This window comes from Oryza brachyantha, chromosome 1 (genome assembly GCF_000231095.2).
Source record: "Oryza brachyantha chromosome 1, ObraRS2, whole genome shotgun sequence".
Classification (NCBI taxonomy): Eukaryota; Viridiplantae; Streptophyta; class Magnoliopsida; order Poales; family Poaceae; genus Oryza; species Oryza brachyantha.
Genome location: NC_023163.2, coordinates 28672595 through 28687402, shown reverse-complemented (window position 1 = coordinate 28687402; position 14808 = coordinate 28672595). Strand labels below are relative to the sequence as shown.

General features: G+C 38.7%; 1 protein-coding gene across 1 annotated transcript; it reads left to right on the top strand.

The window, feature by feature from the left end:
- Positions 1-4189: 4189 nt before the first annotated feature.
- On the top strand, positions 4190-9405 carry LOC102704100 (uricase-2). Its single transcript, XM_006645008.3, has 8 exons — positions 4190-4448; positions 4540-4632; positions 4733-4808; positions 7191-7300; positions 7623-7714; positions 7999-8172; positions 8279-8372; positions 9061-9405. Exons 1-8 carry the CDS (start codon positions 4248-4250, stop codon positions 9142-9144), a joined length of 924 nt encoding a protein of 307 aa, XP_006645071.1. The 5' UTR covers positions 4190-4247; the 3' UTR covers positions 9145-9405.
- The last annotated feature ends 5403 nt before the right edge of the window (positions 9406-14808 follow it).

The window sequence follows — 14808 nt, the reverse complement described above, 5'->3', positions numbered from 1 at the left end:
TGTGTTCTGATGGCCTTTTCGGTCCCTCAGATTTGTATCTTTTTGTATGCTAAACTTGTTATTTTCAATCGATTCAGGTGGGGATCCTCTCTTCCCCCCCCCCTATGGTTCATTCAAAAAAATTACAGTAAAACTTTATTTGCTGTCCGTAAAAGTATTATATAGGATTGAGTGATGATATGGAGAAAAAATGTGAGGATACAGATGATATAAGAGCTGACCTCTACCTAAGCTCAAAGAAAAATACAAATATTAGCAAGAGAGTAAATAAATAAAATATTATTAGTTTGTATATTCGAGGTGATATATTATACATGTCATCTGTTAATTAATAAGATATATAAGATGTAACTATTGGTGATAGACATCTTTATTATAAAATTTGCTTCCACCCGTGGAAATCAACGGTCATTATGGACAGTGACTCGAAATCCAGAACAGTTCATTTTCATGACACGATCAATTTCCAAAGGATCCATTGACCGGAGATTGATCCTTGTACAACTGCTACGATGTTGTTTTTTTCTTTCGACGTACTTGCTTCGTCCTCGCCCAACCAAACAGATCACATCCGGATGAGTCCAGATCTTGGCGGTGGGCTGATCCCGCGGCCCCAAAAACAACAACTTCAAGCATCCTACTCCCCCGTCCAAAAGAAACGACAATGCTGATCCATGCTTGCCTGGAAGACAGCACCCCGACGTTCGACGCTATCCCAGTATCCATGCGCTGCTCTATCCACAACCGTGTAGATTGGTACCATCAACTTGATGAGGATGGAAGAAAAAGGCAGCTCCCAACTCGGCCGTCGGCACCTACCAAACCCTGCATGGCTGCAAGCCTGCAATCGGTTTTTTTTATGAGGTGTACAGCTAGCTCTACTCGCATCAGCATGCGTCAATGATCATCCGATGATTCAGCACTTGTTGGACTTTAGTTCTGCTTACGGGGAACCACCGAATCACGCGTGAGTGTTTCAACGACTGACACGTTCTGTGATCGGAAGCATAAGCGACTTGATTACCATCGCGAGCAGAGAGAGACACAAACAATGGGCTGCAGCTGTGCACGGAGAAACTGTGTGCGAGCGGCGGTTTTCGGTGTTGGTTGGTCCGCTCTGCTCTATCCTCGCGTCTTCGGTGTCGACGGCACGTTCCTTGACAGAAAGCGCCTGATGCCCTGGTGAGGGGACGACAGGGTTCACGCCTACCCCGTTTCCTCGTCGTTAGGTCCTGTTGTAATAAATGATGCAAGTGGGTTTAAAAGTTAGTATTGTGTTATATTTATATTTTGATGAGAAAAATAATAAGAGCGGTATAAATTGCCGTATTATATTTATGCTTAATTAGATCAGAGATTAAAAAAATAAAATCAAGTATAAATTTACAGCTAACTATAACTCAAACTATAAGACAAGACAATATATGTATGTGAGAGGTGGATTATACATTAATGATGTAAGATATGTTTATTTTTAATTATTGTATAAATTAGCTATACGTTAGCTCTTATAACGAGGTTAATAAAAAGTCTAACAACTAGCTTTAAAATCTTTCCATATCATACTAGCTTCAAAATCTTTCCTTAGTTAACTTGTACAATAGTTTTACATAAATATTACTATATCATTGATGTATGTTCCACATTTTATATATAGTGTCTTAGTGCCTATGTTATAGCTGGCTGTAAATCTATAGTCCGTTTTTCTCCTCTCGTTTCTTTTTTCTCTCATTCACGTAAGCATAAATATAAGATGACAATTTTTAAAACCCGCTTACATCATTTATTATACTCGCTCTTAATAACATAAAAATATTTTAGAGCTAGTACTTAGCTCTTATATTAAGCTTAATGTAGAAGTGTACCATAGATTTGTACGGGTTTCCAAGACGTTGGGTCTACGAGAGGTAGCTTATGTCTTAACGTAAACTATAATCATTTATAATATTTAAATTTATATAATATAGTATAAATACTTCTGCACTGATTCATTTTAATCATTCTAATAATTTTAAGTCTAATCATATGTTTAAAAAGAAAATCTAATAAATTCAATCAACCACTAAAGTGAATAAAAGAGAAATTGTATAATTTTCTTATTCTATACTAAACAACCTAGAAATACTTATATTTTAAAATAGATGTAATAGTATATATTTATATGCAGGTAGACTATTAGATTGTAAATGACGTGCTAATTTTTGAAGCTGCTGATTGATTTTTTTTATATGACCAACAAATACTTTTACTCCTCCTACCCAAAAGAAATTCAATTTAGGAGAATGAATTTGGATAGCTAGAATCCAAGAGAGTGCAAGCTAAAACATGTATTACAATAAATGGGCATAATGTATTTTGTTATGATTACCAATAACATTTTGCATGAATATGCGTTAAAATTTTGTACGATGTCATTGATAATGTGGGGGGGTTGGGGTTGACGGTCGGTTGTTGCTTGGGGTCTTTGATAACGTATAGCTTGGCTTGGGGGGCATGGTGTGTTCCTCGTTATCAAAGAGGGCGTCAATAAGTGAAAATGGGCAATGACATATTCAAATTGTGATCTTATGATTTTAAGGGTTATGTCGCCCCTAAAATGTCCTGTAAGGGGCCCTAGTATTTTCTTCCCTGTTGAGCCGTGTGGCTTAGAGCTGCTAGCAAGTGTTGTAATCTCTAACATGTTTTTCTGTCTTTTAATCAACAGAAACTGATGGAGGTAATCTATAAAGTCTTATATTTAAGCATACCTTTTTACATAGAACATGATATTCCTTGTTGGCCGCGTACATTGTGGAAAAGACAATCCATAATTTATTTGTATTAGAATGGTGAAATGGCGTCCAATAACAACATGTGTAAATATCGGTTAATTTTCAGAAAAACGAGAAAAAAAACGGTTCCCTATCATGAATTTAATACTGAACAAATTCCTATATGAACTTCTTTTCTGTGATCTAAATCATTGTCTTCTCTATCTATCTATCTAGCCGTAAAGATATATGAAAATATAGCCATTTACATATAGGTCGCTTTCATTCTCTACACTAATCCCTGTGAGGATCTCATCCTCCAATTCTTTAAGTCCAGCATCTACACTGTATGTAAAGATATGGCAGATTGCTTGGAAAAACCAAACGACATATTTGCAAAATGAAAAATAATTTATGAATCTTTTTATATATGTGTGTTATTAGCACTCTAAAAACTAAGGTTAAAAAATAAATTATAATGAGAAAATCTAAAAAAAACTATTCTAAATTTATAGTTAAAAATTTAATTTAGCTTGAAGTGTAGACATGATGCTGATGGTAGCTAGAGTGGGCAATTATTACATCAATTGGTACAGACAGACACGGATTACATCCGCAACCGTGCTACTTTTGGCATGAAAATATTTTCTCTGACAGTTTTTCGATTACGAGTGTCATGATATGTTGGTCCTACAAATCACATCTATATTTATCGTAATATAGTATGCAAATCATATAAGTATCTTCTTAGTCTCGCCGTAGACCCGCCGTGGTGCGGATAGGAGGATAAATATTTTTCAGTTTTTTATATCTATTTAATAAATATAAACAAGAAAGTTAACTACCATAAAATTGAGAAATATATGATGTGATCTTCCACTATATAAAAGTATTGTATCCTATAGTAATTTAAAAAGTTAAGAAGCGCGGCAATAAAAACAGAGAAAAAACGTAAAAAAAATTTGGCAGAATGGACGCAGGCTACTCTAGGTGCTCCCACTGACGTGTTGGTGTAAGCTACTCACTCCGTCCTAAAATAAATCAATCTTTTACTTTTTATATATAACATCTGACTTTAATAAATTATATTTTATATTTTTGTTTTTAGATAATAAATTATAAATAATATCTTACCTGTAACTATTTTATTAAAATTTTAAAATAATTTTAAATAAAACGGATGGTCAAAGGTTGGGCACGAAACCAAAAGTTTGGATCCAGGGAGAAACTCGTTAAAGCCTCACATCACCGTGGACTTGTACATGCCCGTTCCTTTCTTTGCGATTCCGTCGTGTAATAACGCCAGAGCATTACACTATTCAATTCGAACAGCGGGACCGTGGTGACACGTCACTCCAGTGTTACGCTTCCTGTGTCCGGGGCCCCACCACCCCCTCTACAAATGGAGAGCCCGTACGCATCTGATCGGCCCAACACCGCAACCCACATCCACACCCCACTAGCGCAGATCGGATCCGTACCACCCCACCGGTGGCCATGGCCGATCTCCTCGAGCTCCAGGGCAGGCACGGCAAGTCCCGCGTCCGCGTCTCCCGCGTCTGGCGCCGCCCCGCGGCGGGCGGAGGCCACGTCATCGTCGAGTGGAGCGTCGCCGTGAGCGTCGTCTCCGACTGCCTCCCCTCCTACACCTCCGACGACAACTCCGCCATCGTCGCCACCGACTCCATCAAGAACACCGTACGCTCGGTCCCTCGATATCGGCGTTATCTGCCACCCACGCTGCCTTGCCAATTGCGAGATTGATTTGGGTGTGGTTATGTCCGTTCAGGTGTATGTGAAGGCGAAGGAATGTACGGAGGTGGTTTCCATGGAGGAATTCGCCGTGATTCTGGGAAGGCATTTCACCTCGCTGTACCCGCAGGTAGATAAAAATGACGTCTTATTTGACTGATTATACGCTCTTTTATCGATGCAAGTTGGGAGTTTTACGGGTAATTTTGGGTGTCTTCCTATTCGGGCAGGTCTCAGAGGCCACGGTGACCATCGTCGAGCGTCCATGGGAGCGTGTGGTTGTCGATGGGAAGCCTCATTCCCACGGTGAGAAGAGTTTTATCTCTTGTGCTTACTCTTTGCGTAGTCGTTCCGTAGTCTAAGGTAAAGAAGAGGCACGTTTTAAACTTTTAATGGTGAAGCATAACGATTGTTTAGTCTGCTATATTGTTAGAATAGTCATTTTTATTGTCAGGAGGTCAAAGTGTCAAACCCCCATCTTTATTTAACAATAGCAAAGTATATTATCACCAACAGTGCCAAATTTCCTCACATCGTACTAAAATCAGAGCACGGTACAAGTATAATTACAGAAGAGCAATTCTATCCAAATCAACCAACAGATGTAGTTCCCGTTCCTCATCGTAAATTTTCATTCACCAGGCCCATCCTTACATCTTCTTGAAAATCCTCATAAAACCTGCTGCAGAAGTTTAAAGTTACTAATAAGAATCTCCAGGCCTACCTCCCAGTATTGTATGGGCCATTGTGCAAATACAATGAATTATATTAGTAGGGTCACTAGGAACTAGCACGGTGGTCCGCACATATTGTGCGGCTAGCATCGTTATTAATTATATGATACTTGTATTCTACTCCTGATATTGATTGTCTTTTACTTTTTTTTATTTGAATTTCAGAGCTTTCTAATTGTATTTCTACGGGAAACCTCGTTTTGCTTTTTTATTTTTCAATTTTCAATTTGTAATTATATTTGTATTCTAAACAGTACCTCTATATAAACTCTTTTCTACATAATATTTATTTTTAATTTAAATTTACATACTTCTAAATTGGATATATATTGATACATCAATTATTTCTTCTAGTTTTACTTATTTTTAATTAGAATGTTAGATGTTTCCAAATTGCCCTATAGATGGACTCTTCACTCAATATTAATTATTTTTAAATTTTAGTCCGAATTATGAATTTGTTCTAAATTGTATTTGCACATGAACTATTTTTTTAATTTTATTTATTTTTAATTCTAAACTTGTATTTCTAATAGGGTTCTATTTTTTCGATTAATATGTGATTTTTAGTCAATGAGAAGCTTCCAACATGCTAATTTATTGATGAAGCAGATTTTGGCCAGAAGATATCCAACTTTTCTGTTGTGCTAGTTTTGCGGTGAGAAGATATCGAATGTGCTACTTTGTGGTGTCAAAAAATCTGTGATTACTTCGTTTACTTGTGTTTTGCTAGGGGTATGCATGATTTTCATGTACAACCGATAAAACCAATAAATCAGTTACCAACATGGGTGCTACAACCATATATGAGTACGATTGTGATTGGATTATGTATGATTTCTATTGTTTCTGTCTCACATGGTTCCAACAAAATTTCCTTGTCCGATTCCCCAGAAAACATGATCTTTTCTTTTTTTTAATCTTATTATTTTTGCGTCCAATTACATCTTATTTCAAAAAGGCATGTTCTATTATTCCTTTTTCTTATAGAAACCTCTTTTCTTTGCTTTGTCCGATTCAAAGGCACGCTCTTTTCCTTTTTTGTAGAAACCTATTTTCTTTGTTATCTTTTCTTTTTTTTTATTTTCCTTCGATTAATGTGGGATTTTCTAGCCCGTGAGAGTGAACGTGGTGGCTCCTTTTTCTGTTACTTTATATATATAATAAATTGTTTTGTTGAAATGGATGACTTTTTATTTTCTATATTGTGGAACCGCAGCACAAAAGAGACGGGCACTGAACAACCTTGACCCTTGGCAACACCTTTTGAGCAATTAGTTCCCGACCTCTAAACACTAGATACAGAATTACCCTGTTTTCAGGAGTGGTTGTAAAGATCATATAAGTCCCAGATGATGGCCTTTTATTTTTAATTTCCTTTGTTGAAGAATATTGGGTAATAAATCAGATGTGTTTGTTCAGAAGCATCTAGAATGCAATTATGTAAGTGGGCATCGAGAAGTACACAAATTTTCTATCTATATGTTTAAGACTTTTTTTAAAAGATTTTAACTTTTAAGCATAATTTCCCATGATCTATGTTTGCAACTTGCAATTTGAATCTCGTAATAATTTATTTCTCTAGTTGATATGTTCTATTTTATCTTATTTGTGACCTAGGTCATTTTCCTAGTTAACAATGATACAAAGGAAGAATATATTTTTTTTGAAAGGAAGTACAAAGGAAGAATATGAGACTGGCAAAGAATGTCTTTTCAGCTGTTTACATCACCAATCTGCTTTAGAATATAAGCTTGTTGCTCCCCGCTGAATGACATTTGTTTGGTACATATGTCATGTGAACATACCTTCTGTTGTCAAATGTTAATTATTTAAACAAGAACATTCTCTTTGGATGAACATTCCGAATCGAATGTAAATTATTTAAACGAGAGCAGTTTCTTTGGATGAACATTTCGAATTACCTGATATATCTGCATATTAACTTCTATAGGGTTCAAACTTGGTGTTGAGAAGCACATTACAGAGGTCATTGTGAAGAAGTCTGGAAACCTACTTATAAATTCTGGAATCCAAGGATACTCGTTGCTAAAGACAACTCAGGTATTTCTCACCAGGTGCTAACTGTTTACACTGGGGTTGCCTAGGTTGACTTGTGACACACTTTTTGTATGGTTAGTACTGTTGGGATAGGAATAAACTTGTAACAAGTGCTATATATGCTTTAAGAAATTACATGTAACAATGTGTGGTAAAGTGCTAGCTGAAGTATTGCAAAAGCAAAATAATTTAACTATTTAAGCTTCGATGAAGTATAAATAAAGGAATGGAAAACTTAACAAAACAAGAGTTGAATTGATTTTCTATCACACATACATGCTCAATTTCTAGTAGTACATGCTAACCTTACACCACCTTGTCTCAGTCTGGGTTCGAAAAGTTTGTGAGGGATCGCTACACACTTCTTCCAGATACAAGAGAAAGGATTGTAGCAACAGAAGTAACTGCTTGGTGGAGGTCTGGTACTCTTTCTATCTACTTGTGAAATTCTGTCATCCACTACTATTACCCTTTTCTTACCTTCTTTAAGGGTAAAAGCTGTGACCATTCAAGGCATGAGACAAGTAAATTCAGTACAGTACTATAATATCTAACTGTTTTTTGTTTATTTTGTTCAACAGCCTTTGTATTTCCAGTTTGCCACTGCGTCCTGTAGATGCATAGATCTTACATAGGCTGTCGCATCAATCTTTGGGTGGGTTGAAGTTAATGGTAGCTCATCCCCTTTTTTATTTGGTCAGGTATCCTTTTGAGCATGTTTTCCAGATCCCGTCAAAGCCATTCTGCTTCACACAAAGGTACCAGGACGTAAAGAAAGTTCTTGCAGACACGTTCTTTGGTCCTCCGGATGTTGGAGTGTATAGTCCATCAGTGCAGAATACACTATACCTGATGGCTAAGGAAGTTCTTAACAGGTCTGTAACTCTGTTTTGGTTGTTCTTTGCAAGTTCTTCACATTCATATTTAGCTCCTTTCTAGCCTTCCTATATACATTCACTAATCTATGTCTACAATTTTAAGGTTTCCGGATATAGCATCTGTTCAGCTTAGGATGCCGAACCTCCACTTTCTGCCTGTTAACTTAGGGAACAAAGAAAATCCAGGATTAGTGAAGGTGAGCGAGAAAGATATTTGTATTGTTCTGCTTGCCCAATCTTTTCTTTACTTTCATCTCAACGCTAATGGTGGGTTGCAATTCACATTTAGATTAACACGATCAGTTCTAATCAAACACACACTTAAGTTTTTTTTTCTAGTTATTAATAGCTAAACTGAAGTAGCTTGGTTAAAGAATATGGGCATGACTGACTATGAAATGTTTTATATCCATAACAAATGCTCAATGATATAATGGATTTGGAGGGAAAATTTCCCTGTTTTAGAAACTAACATTTTGTGTTTGTCCGTAGAAATTATTCCTTGTTGCTTGAATTTTTTTTTCTTGACTACTATATATAGACATATAGTCTATACTGCTACGCTAGATTTCATGGATAGAATGAATTTAAGTGTTGCCATATTGTCAACCTAGGTCTTCTGGCTAGCTCCACAAGATAGTGGATTAGCTAGTCTGGGTTGGAAGCCGTACCTCTACCTATTTAATTAATATTAGGTCATTCTCTAATATTCAAGTTTTACCGTATTGTCGACGTGCAACATTATAATATAGAGAGAAAGTGAGTGGTATCCTCGTGCAATGTCTTGTGTTCACGGGAGAGTTAGCAAATCTTATGCTGGGGCATTGCAATTTAAGCTTAACTCTCATATCTTATCCACTTTTACTTATTTTTTTATCCGAACAGTTTGCTGATGATGTCTACCTGCCGACCGATGAACCACACGGGACCATTGAAGCAACGGTGAGCCGTCCCAAGTCAAAGCTGTAATTTAGCGATCAAGGCTTACTTGGGAGGCTCTCGATCTGGTTTCCAAGGTCAAGAGGAGAAAGGAACTGTGTGGCAACCCCTTGGAAAGGGGACATAAATAAATAAACAGTATGTGTTCAGCTAGATGACTTGTACATGGCCACTGGCCAGCAAGAGTTCGGCGGCCGTTGTAAATCCTGAACTGTCTTGTTGTATGAAACCTCTAATGTCCCAACTTGCGTTGTTGAGAAATGGAAGCTAGTAAATGTTATTTTTTTCTTATTTTAAATGGACAGTAAAGCTACGGCTAAAATTTGAGTTTGGAGTTGATTTTGAAGTTTTCTATTTACTGTAGCTTTCCCAGCATTTATTGTAAATCACTAAGGTCAACTATATAAAGGTTATCTATAAGGTCAGAATGCATCAGAAAGCTTTTTTGGGCTGGTTGTACTGAATTAGAGAAGAACAAGGGCCGTGTCACAAAAGAGCATTATATGGGCCCTAAAAATGGGCCTTATGATACGGCTCCTGCTTGTGGAACAGCATGCAGAGCAGAATAAACAGCGTCCGTTCATCTTGAGAAATAGTAGAGGGAATTACAATGGCGTCCTTGTTCTTCGTACCTGATTACCTGTCACGTTGCACGTACGTAGTACTAACCATGTCACGGTCCACTTGTCTATCATATCTGTCGCGTTGTACGTACTTCTCCCTAATCATGTAGTAACAAAGCTGGAGCCTTAGCGAGAGTCGAGCCCTGGAGCGGAGCGGGGCATTGACCGGTGCGACCGGTATAGGCACATGATGGAGTGTTGGCTGTGTTGCCCTCCTCCCCACATGGCCGCTCGCGTGGCGTGGTGGACGAACTGTCGCGCGACACACCAACAGCCCAGAGAACCTTCGCCCATGCAGGAGCTATATTCTCTCCGCGCTCCGGTCGCATGCGATGCGCCATCCGCTGCCTGCTCCAGATCGAGGCCCGTGGTTATTACACGCCCCACGCACAGAACATGGCCGCACGCTGCCGCAACAGCGTAGTGCGCTACTCTCTAGTACATGTGCCACTGGCCAACCGACGGCGATAAAATCGACCGATCACAGGCTGAAAATGGCGCCTCCGTGCGCGGCGCGCGTCGTCTGCCTTCGTGTACACCGCGCGCTGACGCGGATGCGTGCGTTTGCGTCGCGTGCAAAGGGGGAGGGAAACGCGCGGAGATGCGGCACGGGGCCACGTGCCGTGCGGCCCGTGCGGGAGGGGGGGGGGGGGGGGGAGGTCGTCTGGCTTGCTGCGTCCGTGCTGGCAGCGCCACGGATTCACGCAGGCGCGCACATGGCGCCCACGCCTGGGCAGCCTGGCGCGCCGATGAATCCCCGCTGTGTCTTGGCTTGCCCACGTTCGTGTCCATCCGTCTCGGAGGGGGGGGGGGGGGGTCACATGACACCTGATGACCACACGGAATAGTTAGATCGATCGGTCGATGCAATCTCTCTCGCTGACCGGCCGGCAGCTCCGGAGAGCGCCAGCAATCACTTTACCAGGAGACAGTGGGATGGGGCACCGGATACTGATACACGTAATTCACCCTCCTTAGCCAAACCTATACATCATCATGGAATCACATCACAAACATCTATAACTTCCTTATCGTAATCCGTAACCGATCAATCGTCATTCCGTGCGCTTCACAAGTTGATCACACCCTTACTATTGGAGTATTAGATCTCTGTCCACCTAACAGAAATGAGAGTTGCTAGATTGCTATCGGTGACTGATCACACGAGCGTTACTTCTTCATGAAGATTTGTATTGAGTAGCACGAACCATAATGTAAGGACTTAAATAAAACACAATTCCCATGAGCGAACATAACAGTTAGGTAGACCGTACCCTTACCCATGCAGGACCATGCTGCTTGCGAAAAACCCTTTAAAATCTAAATGTACCTACTATTTTATCTTTACCTTTATCTTATAGTTATACTTATAAGTCAAAACTTAAATTTTCAATCTAAATCTAAATTTGCAGTTGATTTTGATATTTTCTTGGTATAATTTGTTTATTTTCAAACATTAATTTAGATAAAAACATGCATATAAAAATTATTTATAAATTATTTTTTATTTGCAAATATATTATTTTGCCTTTTACCAGAAAAAACAACCGATGACCTGGTTCGAGTGGAGTAGCTTATCTATAATCCATGCACCAAATTGCTCATTGCTCAAGGGCGGATCACTTTGGTGATTGCTACAAAGAGGCCAGGAGGTGTCAATCGGCCGCCCAAACCGGTCGCCTTTCGCTTTTGTCGAGAATTTTAATCCGTATCTTAATCCCTTTTCCTCGAGTAGTTTAGGACTAACGTCCAGGTTTATTCATGGCAATCCAATGAGTTATCTTTCTGAATCTTCCTGAAACCTGTTTAACTTCTCGATGGATCGATCCATCTGGCTCATCAATTCATTGTTGGCCCGAACTTTACAATATTTTAATAGTGTGGTGCACGGTGCATGCGTAGTTAGGCCTCTGGTGGTTGCACCATCCCTCTCTGACCGAGTTTCTTAAATGAGGGTTAAGTATTCTGATATCAAAGTGGCTACTTAAAAAAAATAGGCATCTCTTTTCGAATAAAAAGAAAGAACTGGGGCTACGGAAAAGGTTTAGCATCTTTCTTCTCTTGATGCCAATGGTACACCTACCTTGAGAAATAGGGTTAGTTTGTACAATAGTCAGTTTAGTACCCCACAGTAAATTAATCAGGATACGAGAAAAGCTAAAATCTTTCATTACTACGAACTGTACGGCGATATGGTTACTTTTAGCTACTTACTGCCTCCACCCCATAAAACTTCATTTTTCGTTTTTCCGTGTCCAACGTTTGACCATTCGTCTTATTTAAAAAATTTATAAAAAACTTAGACATGCATAAAGTATTATTCATATTTTATCATCTAGTAACAATAAAAATATTAATCTAAAAAAATTTAAATAAGACGAAGAGTCAAAACATTGTATAAAAAACTAAAAAATAAAATTATTATGGGACAGAGGGAGTAGGTCCATCTTGATCATCATCATTAGTTCGATGTCACGGTACTTATAACCAAGATCGTATCACATACTACGGTTATTGGGGTTAAAGCTCTCTACTTTTCGTTTTGCAGAAAACAAGTGCTCGCGCAAGACTCAGGGCCTGTTTAGATTCATTTAGAATAGCAAATAGCAAATGACAAAAGTTTTGGTGACAGAAGTTTTGGCATTGCATTTTTGCTACTTGGTGTTTAGAGGCATGCAAAAGTTGCCAATTTTTTGGGTAAAAGTGAGAGGTGGTCCGCATCCCTATGCTCTTTTTGACGAAATTTGCTACTCTAGACTGCCAAATGTAAAGTTATCATTTTCTTACCCTAGTGTTTAGATCCATTTTACCAAAAAAATGCTTCAAAATGGTAAAACTTTTGTCATTTTGAAGGATCTAAACATGGCCTTAGTGTGTCCTTAAACCTACGGATATGATGACTCTAAGGACTTAAACTTTGCTGCACTCATAATTGTGTCTTCAACATCTTTGCTGAATTCTAGCATAGTATTTATGGGCTCACTTTATTACTCATCACTAAGGTCTAGGGACCTCACCTAACAATGGTGATCAGCAGTACTGACCTAGTTGATGGCTTGTTTTTATGCAGTACCACCAATAGAGTTAGGTACTTTGGTCATTGCCAATTTCCCTCTTCCTGATTCAGATTAAGCTTGGTATGGTGAGTTGGTGACCGGTGATCAGGAATGGTTACTGGACCGGCACTGCATGCCAAAGTTTTTGTGTTTTAGCATGGGGAGTGAAGACAACATTAGGAGCTCGAATCTACTATGACTAATGTCACATGCATATATGCAGATCTGTTCTGTAATCACTACTGTCACCTTATCCACTGCTTGCGCTTGTCCATCTGAAATTTGTGCTTAATCTGATGGACAGCCTGTCAGCCATGGCCCATATCATATTGATGCATATCTGCACTGCAGATGGGCCATAGAATTCAACGTTAGTTTCTGCAGAGTTTGTGAGCTGCTGAAGCAGCTGATCTTTTTTTTCTTTCAGCCGTTACTGTGCCTGTAACTATTAAGCCTGCAAGTTCAGACTCTTCTTCGCCATTAAATTGAACTCACGCAACTCATCCTTCGGAATTCAATTGCCAGAACAGTTTCGAAATCTTGCAAATTAGTTGATCAGAACAACAGTTACCATGGGTATTACCTGGCTCTGTCCATAGTACTGGAGCATCATACTTCATGGCTTCATCTGCTTGTTACTGCGTCCCTAGCCCTGAACCTTGTTGTCAGTGTGGAACCGGTGAGTGGTCATTGTTGAGGAGAGCACAGATAGATCAACAGTTGCCATTAAAAAGGCAGGTCCTTGTCTTTCCGACCATTCAATACCAGGGTACCTTTGTTCTTAGAAGGGTTAGCTCACTAACCTGTTGGTGTTGGACTAACATAAAAGAGCATCGTTAACCTAAAATAAACCAGATTTGCGGATAAAAACCAACTGCACCCTGTTGGCAGTCAGACAAGAGCTGATGAGATATTACAACTGAACAATAGTTTACTTTAGCTGTGGATATTGAGTATACATACTGATCGTTTGGTCTACGCTGACAAGAGACCAAAGAAAGGGGTAGTTTTTCACATACATATTTTTTTAGCAATTTTTTTAAAAAAAAACTAGAAGTGATTAAAAAGCATCAGAATCAAATTCAGAATTAAAATTTAAAATTTGGTTGCTAAGCCAGGTTCTTAGATTAATAAGCTGCATATGCATTTTTCCTCTTGGTTCGGCAGCCACACTGCCTTTTCGAATATTGTGACTCGCAATAAACTCAAGATGGTCAATTCTGTTAAGTGTTGACCGCCATGACAGAGCATACAGAAATTCTCGTCCTGAGCGATGAGCTGGCATTGCCGACAACTAGTGCCACAGCCTCTTTGTGTGCATCTGACTGAAGTGGCTCTAAACAAAATAGTTTACACTTAGTTAATCCAAGTAAACTACTAGTGGACAAGTGAGCATTAGCATATACTCCACCAGCACAAGGCTTCTTTTAGTAGCAAGGGGACGTTGATCCATCACTTCGCCCATTTCCTAACTTGCATTATTAGGCTCTTTTGGCTAATTTAGAATGTGGTTAGCCTTTTGTAGGTCCAAAAAATTGCAAGCACTGACATTACGAGACACATGATTAATTAATTGAGTATTAAATTTTGTCTCGTTCGCAAATAGCAATGACAACATGTCTAATCGACACACGTAAAACGAGGAAGGTCATTAGTCCATGATTAATTGAGTATTAACTTTTATAAACTTTTTATAAACTTAGAAAATGAATTAATCTAAAATTTTTAAACAACTTTTACCTATATTATTTTTTAAAAAATACACCGTTTAGCAGTTTAGGAAATATACGAGCGAAAAATAAGGAAAAAGTTTTCCTCATATATCACTTAAGAACACGCCCATACAGACCAGACATACAGTCCACATGTAAGAGTACAAGTGTAAAACTGATCTACACTACGAGCTTAATATTGCAAGAAAGAGCCCGTGAGAAGTCAACTTCTAATGATAATTTAGTAGAAAACATGGTTTTTCAACTTATAAATTTCAACTTATTTTCTAGATTCTATAATTA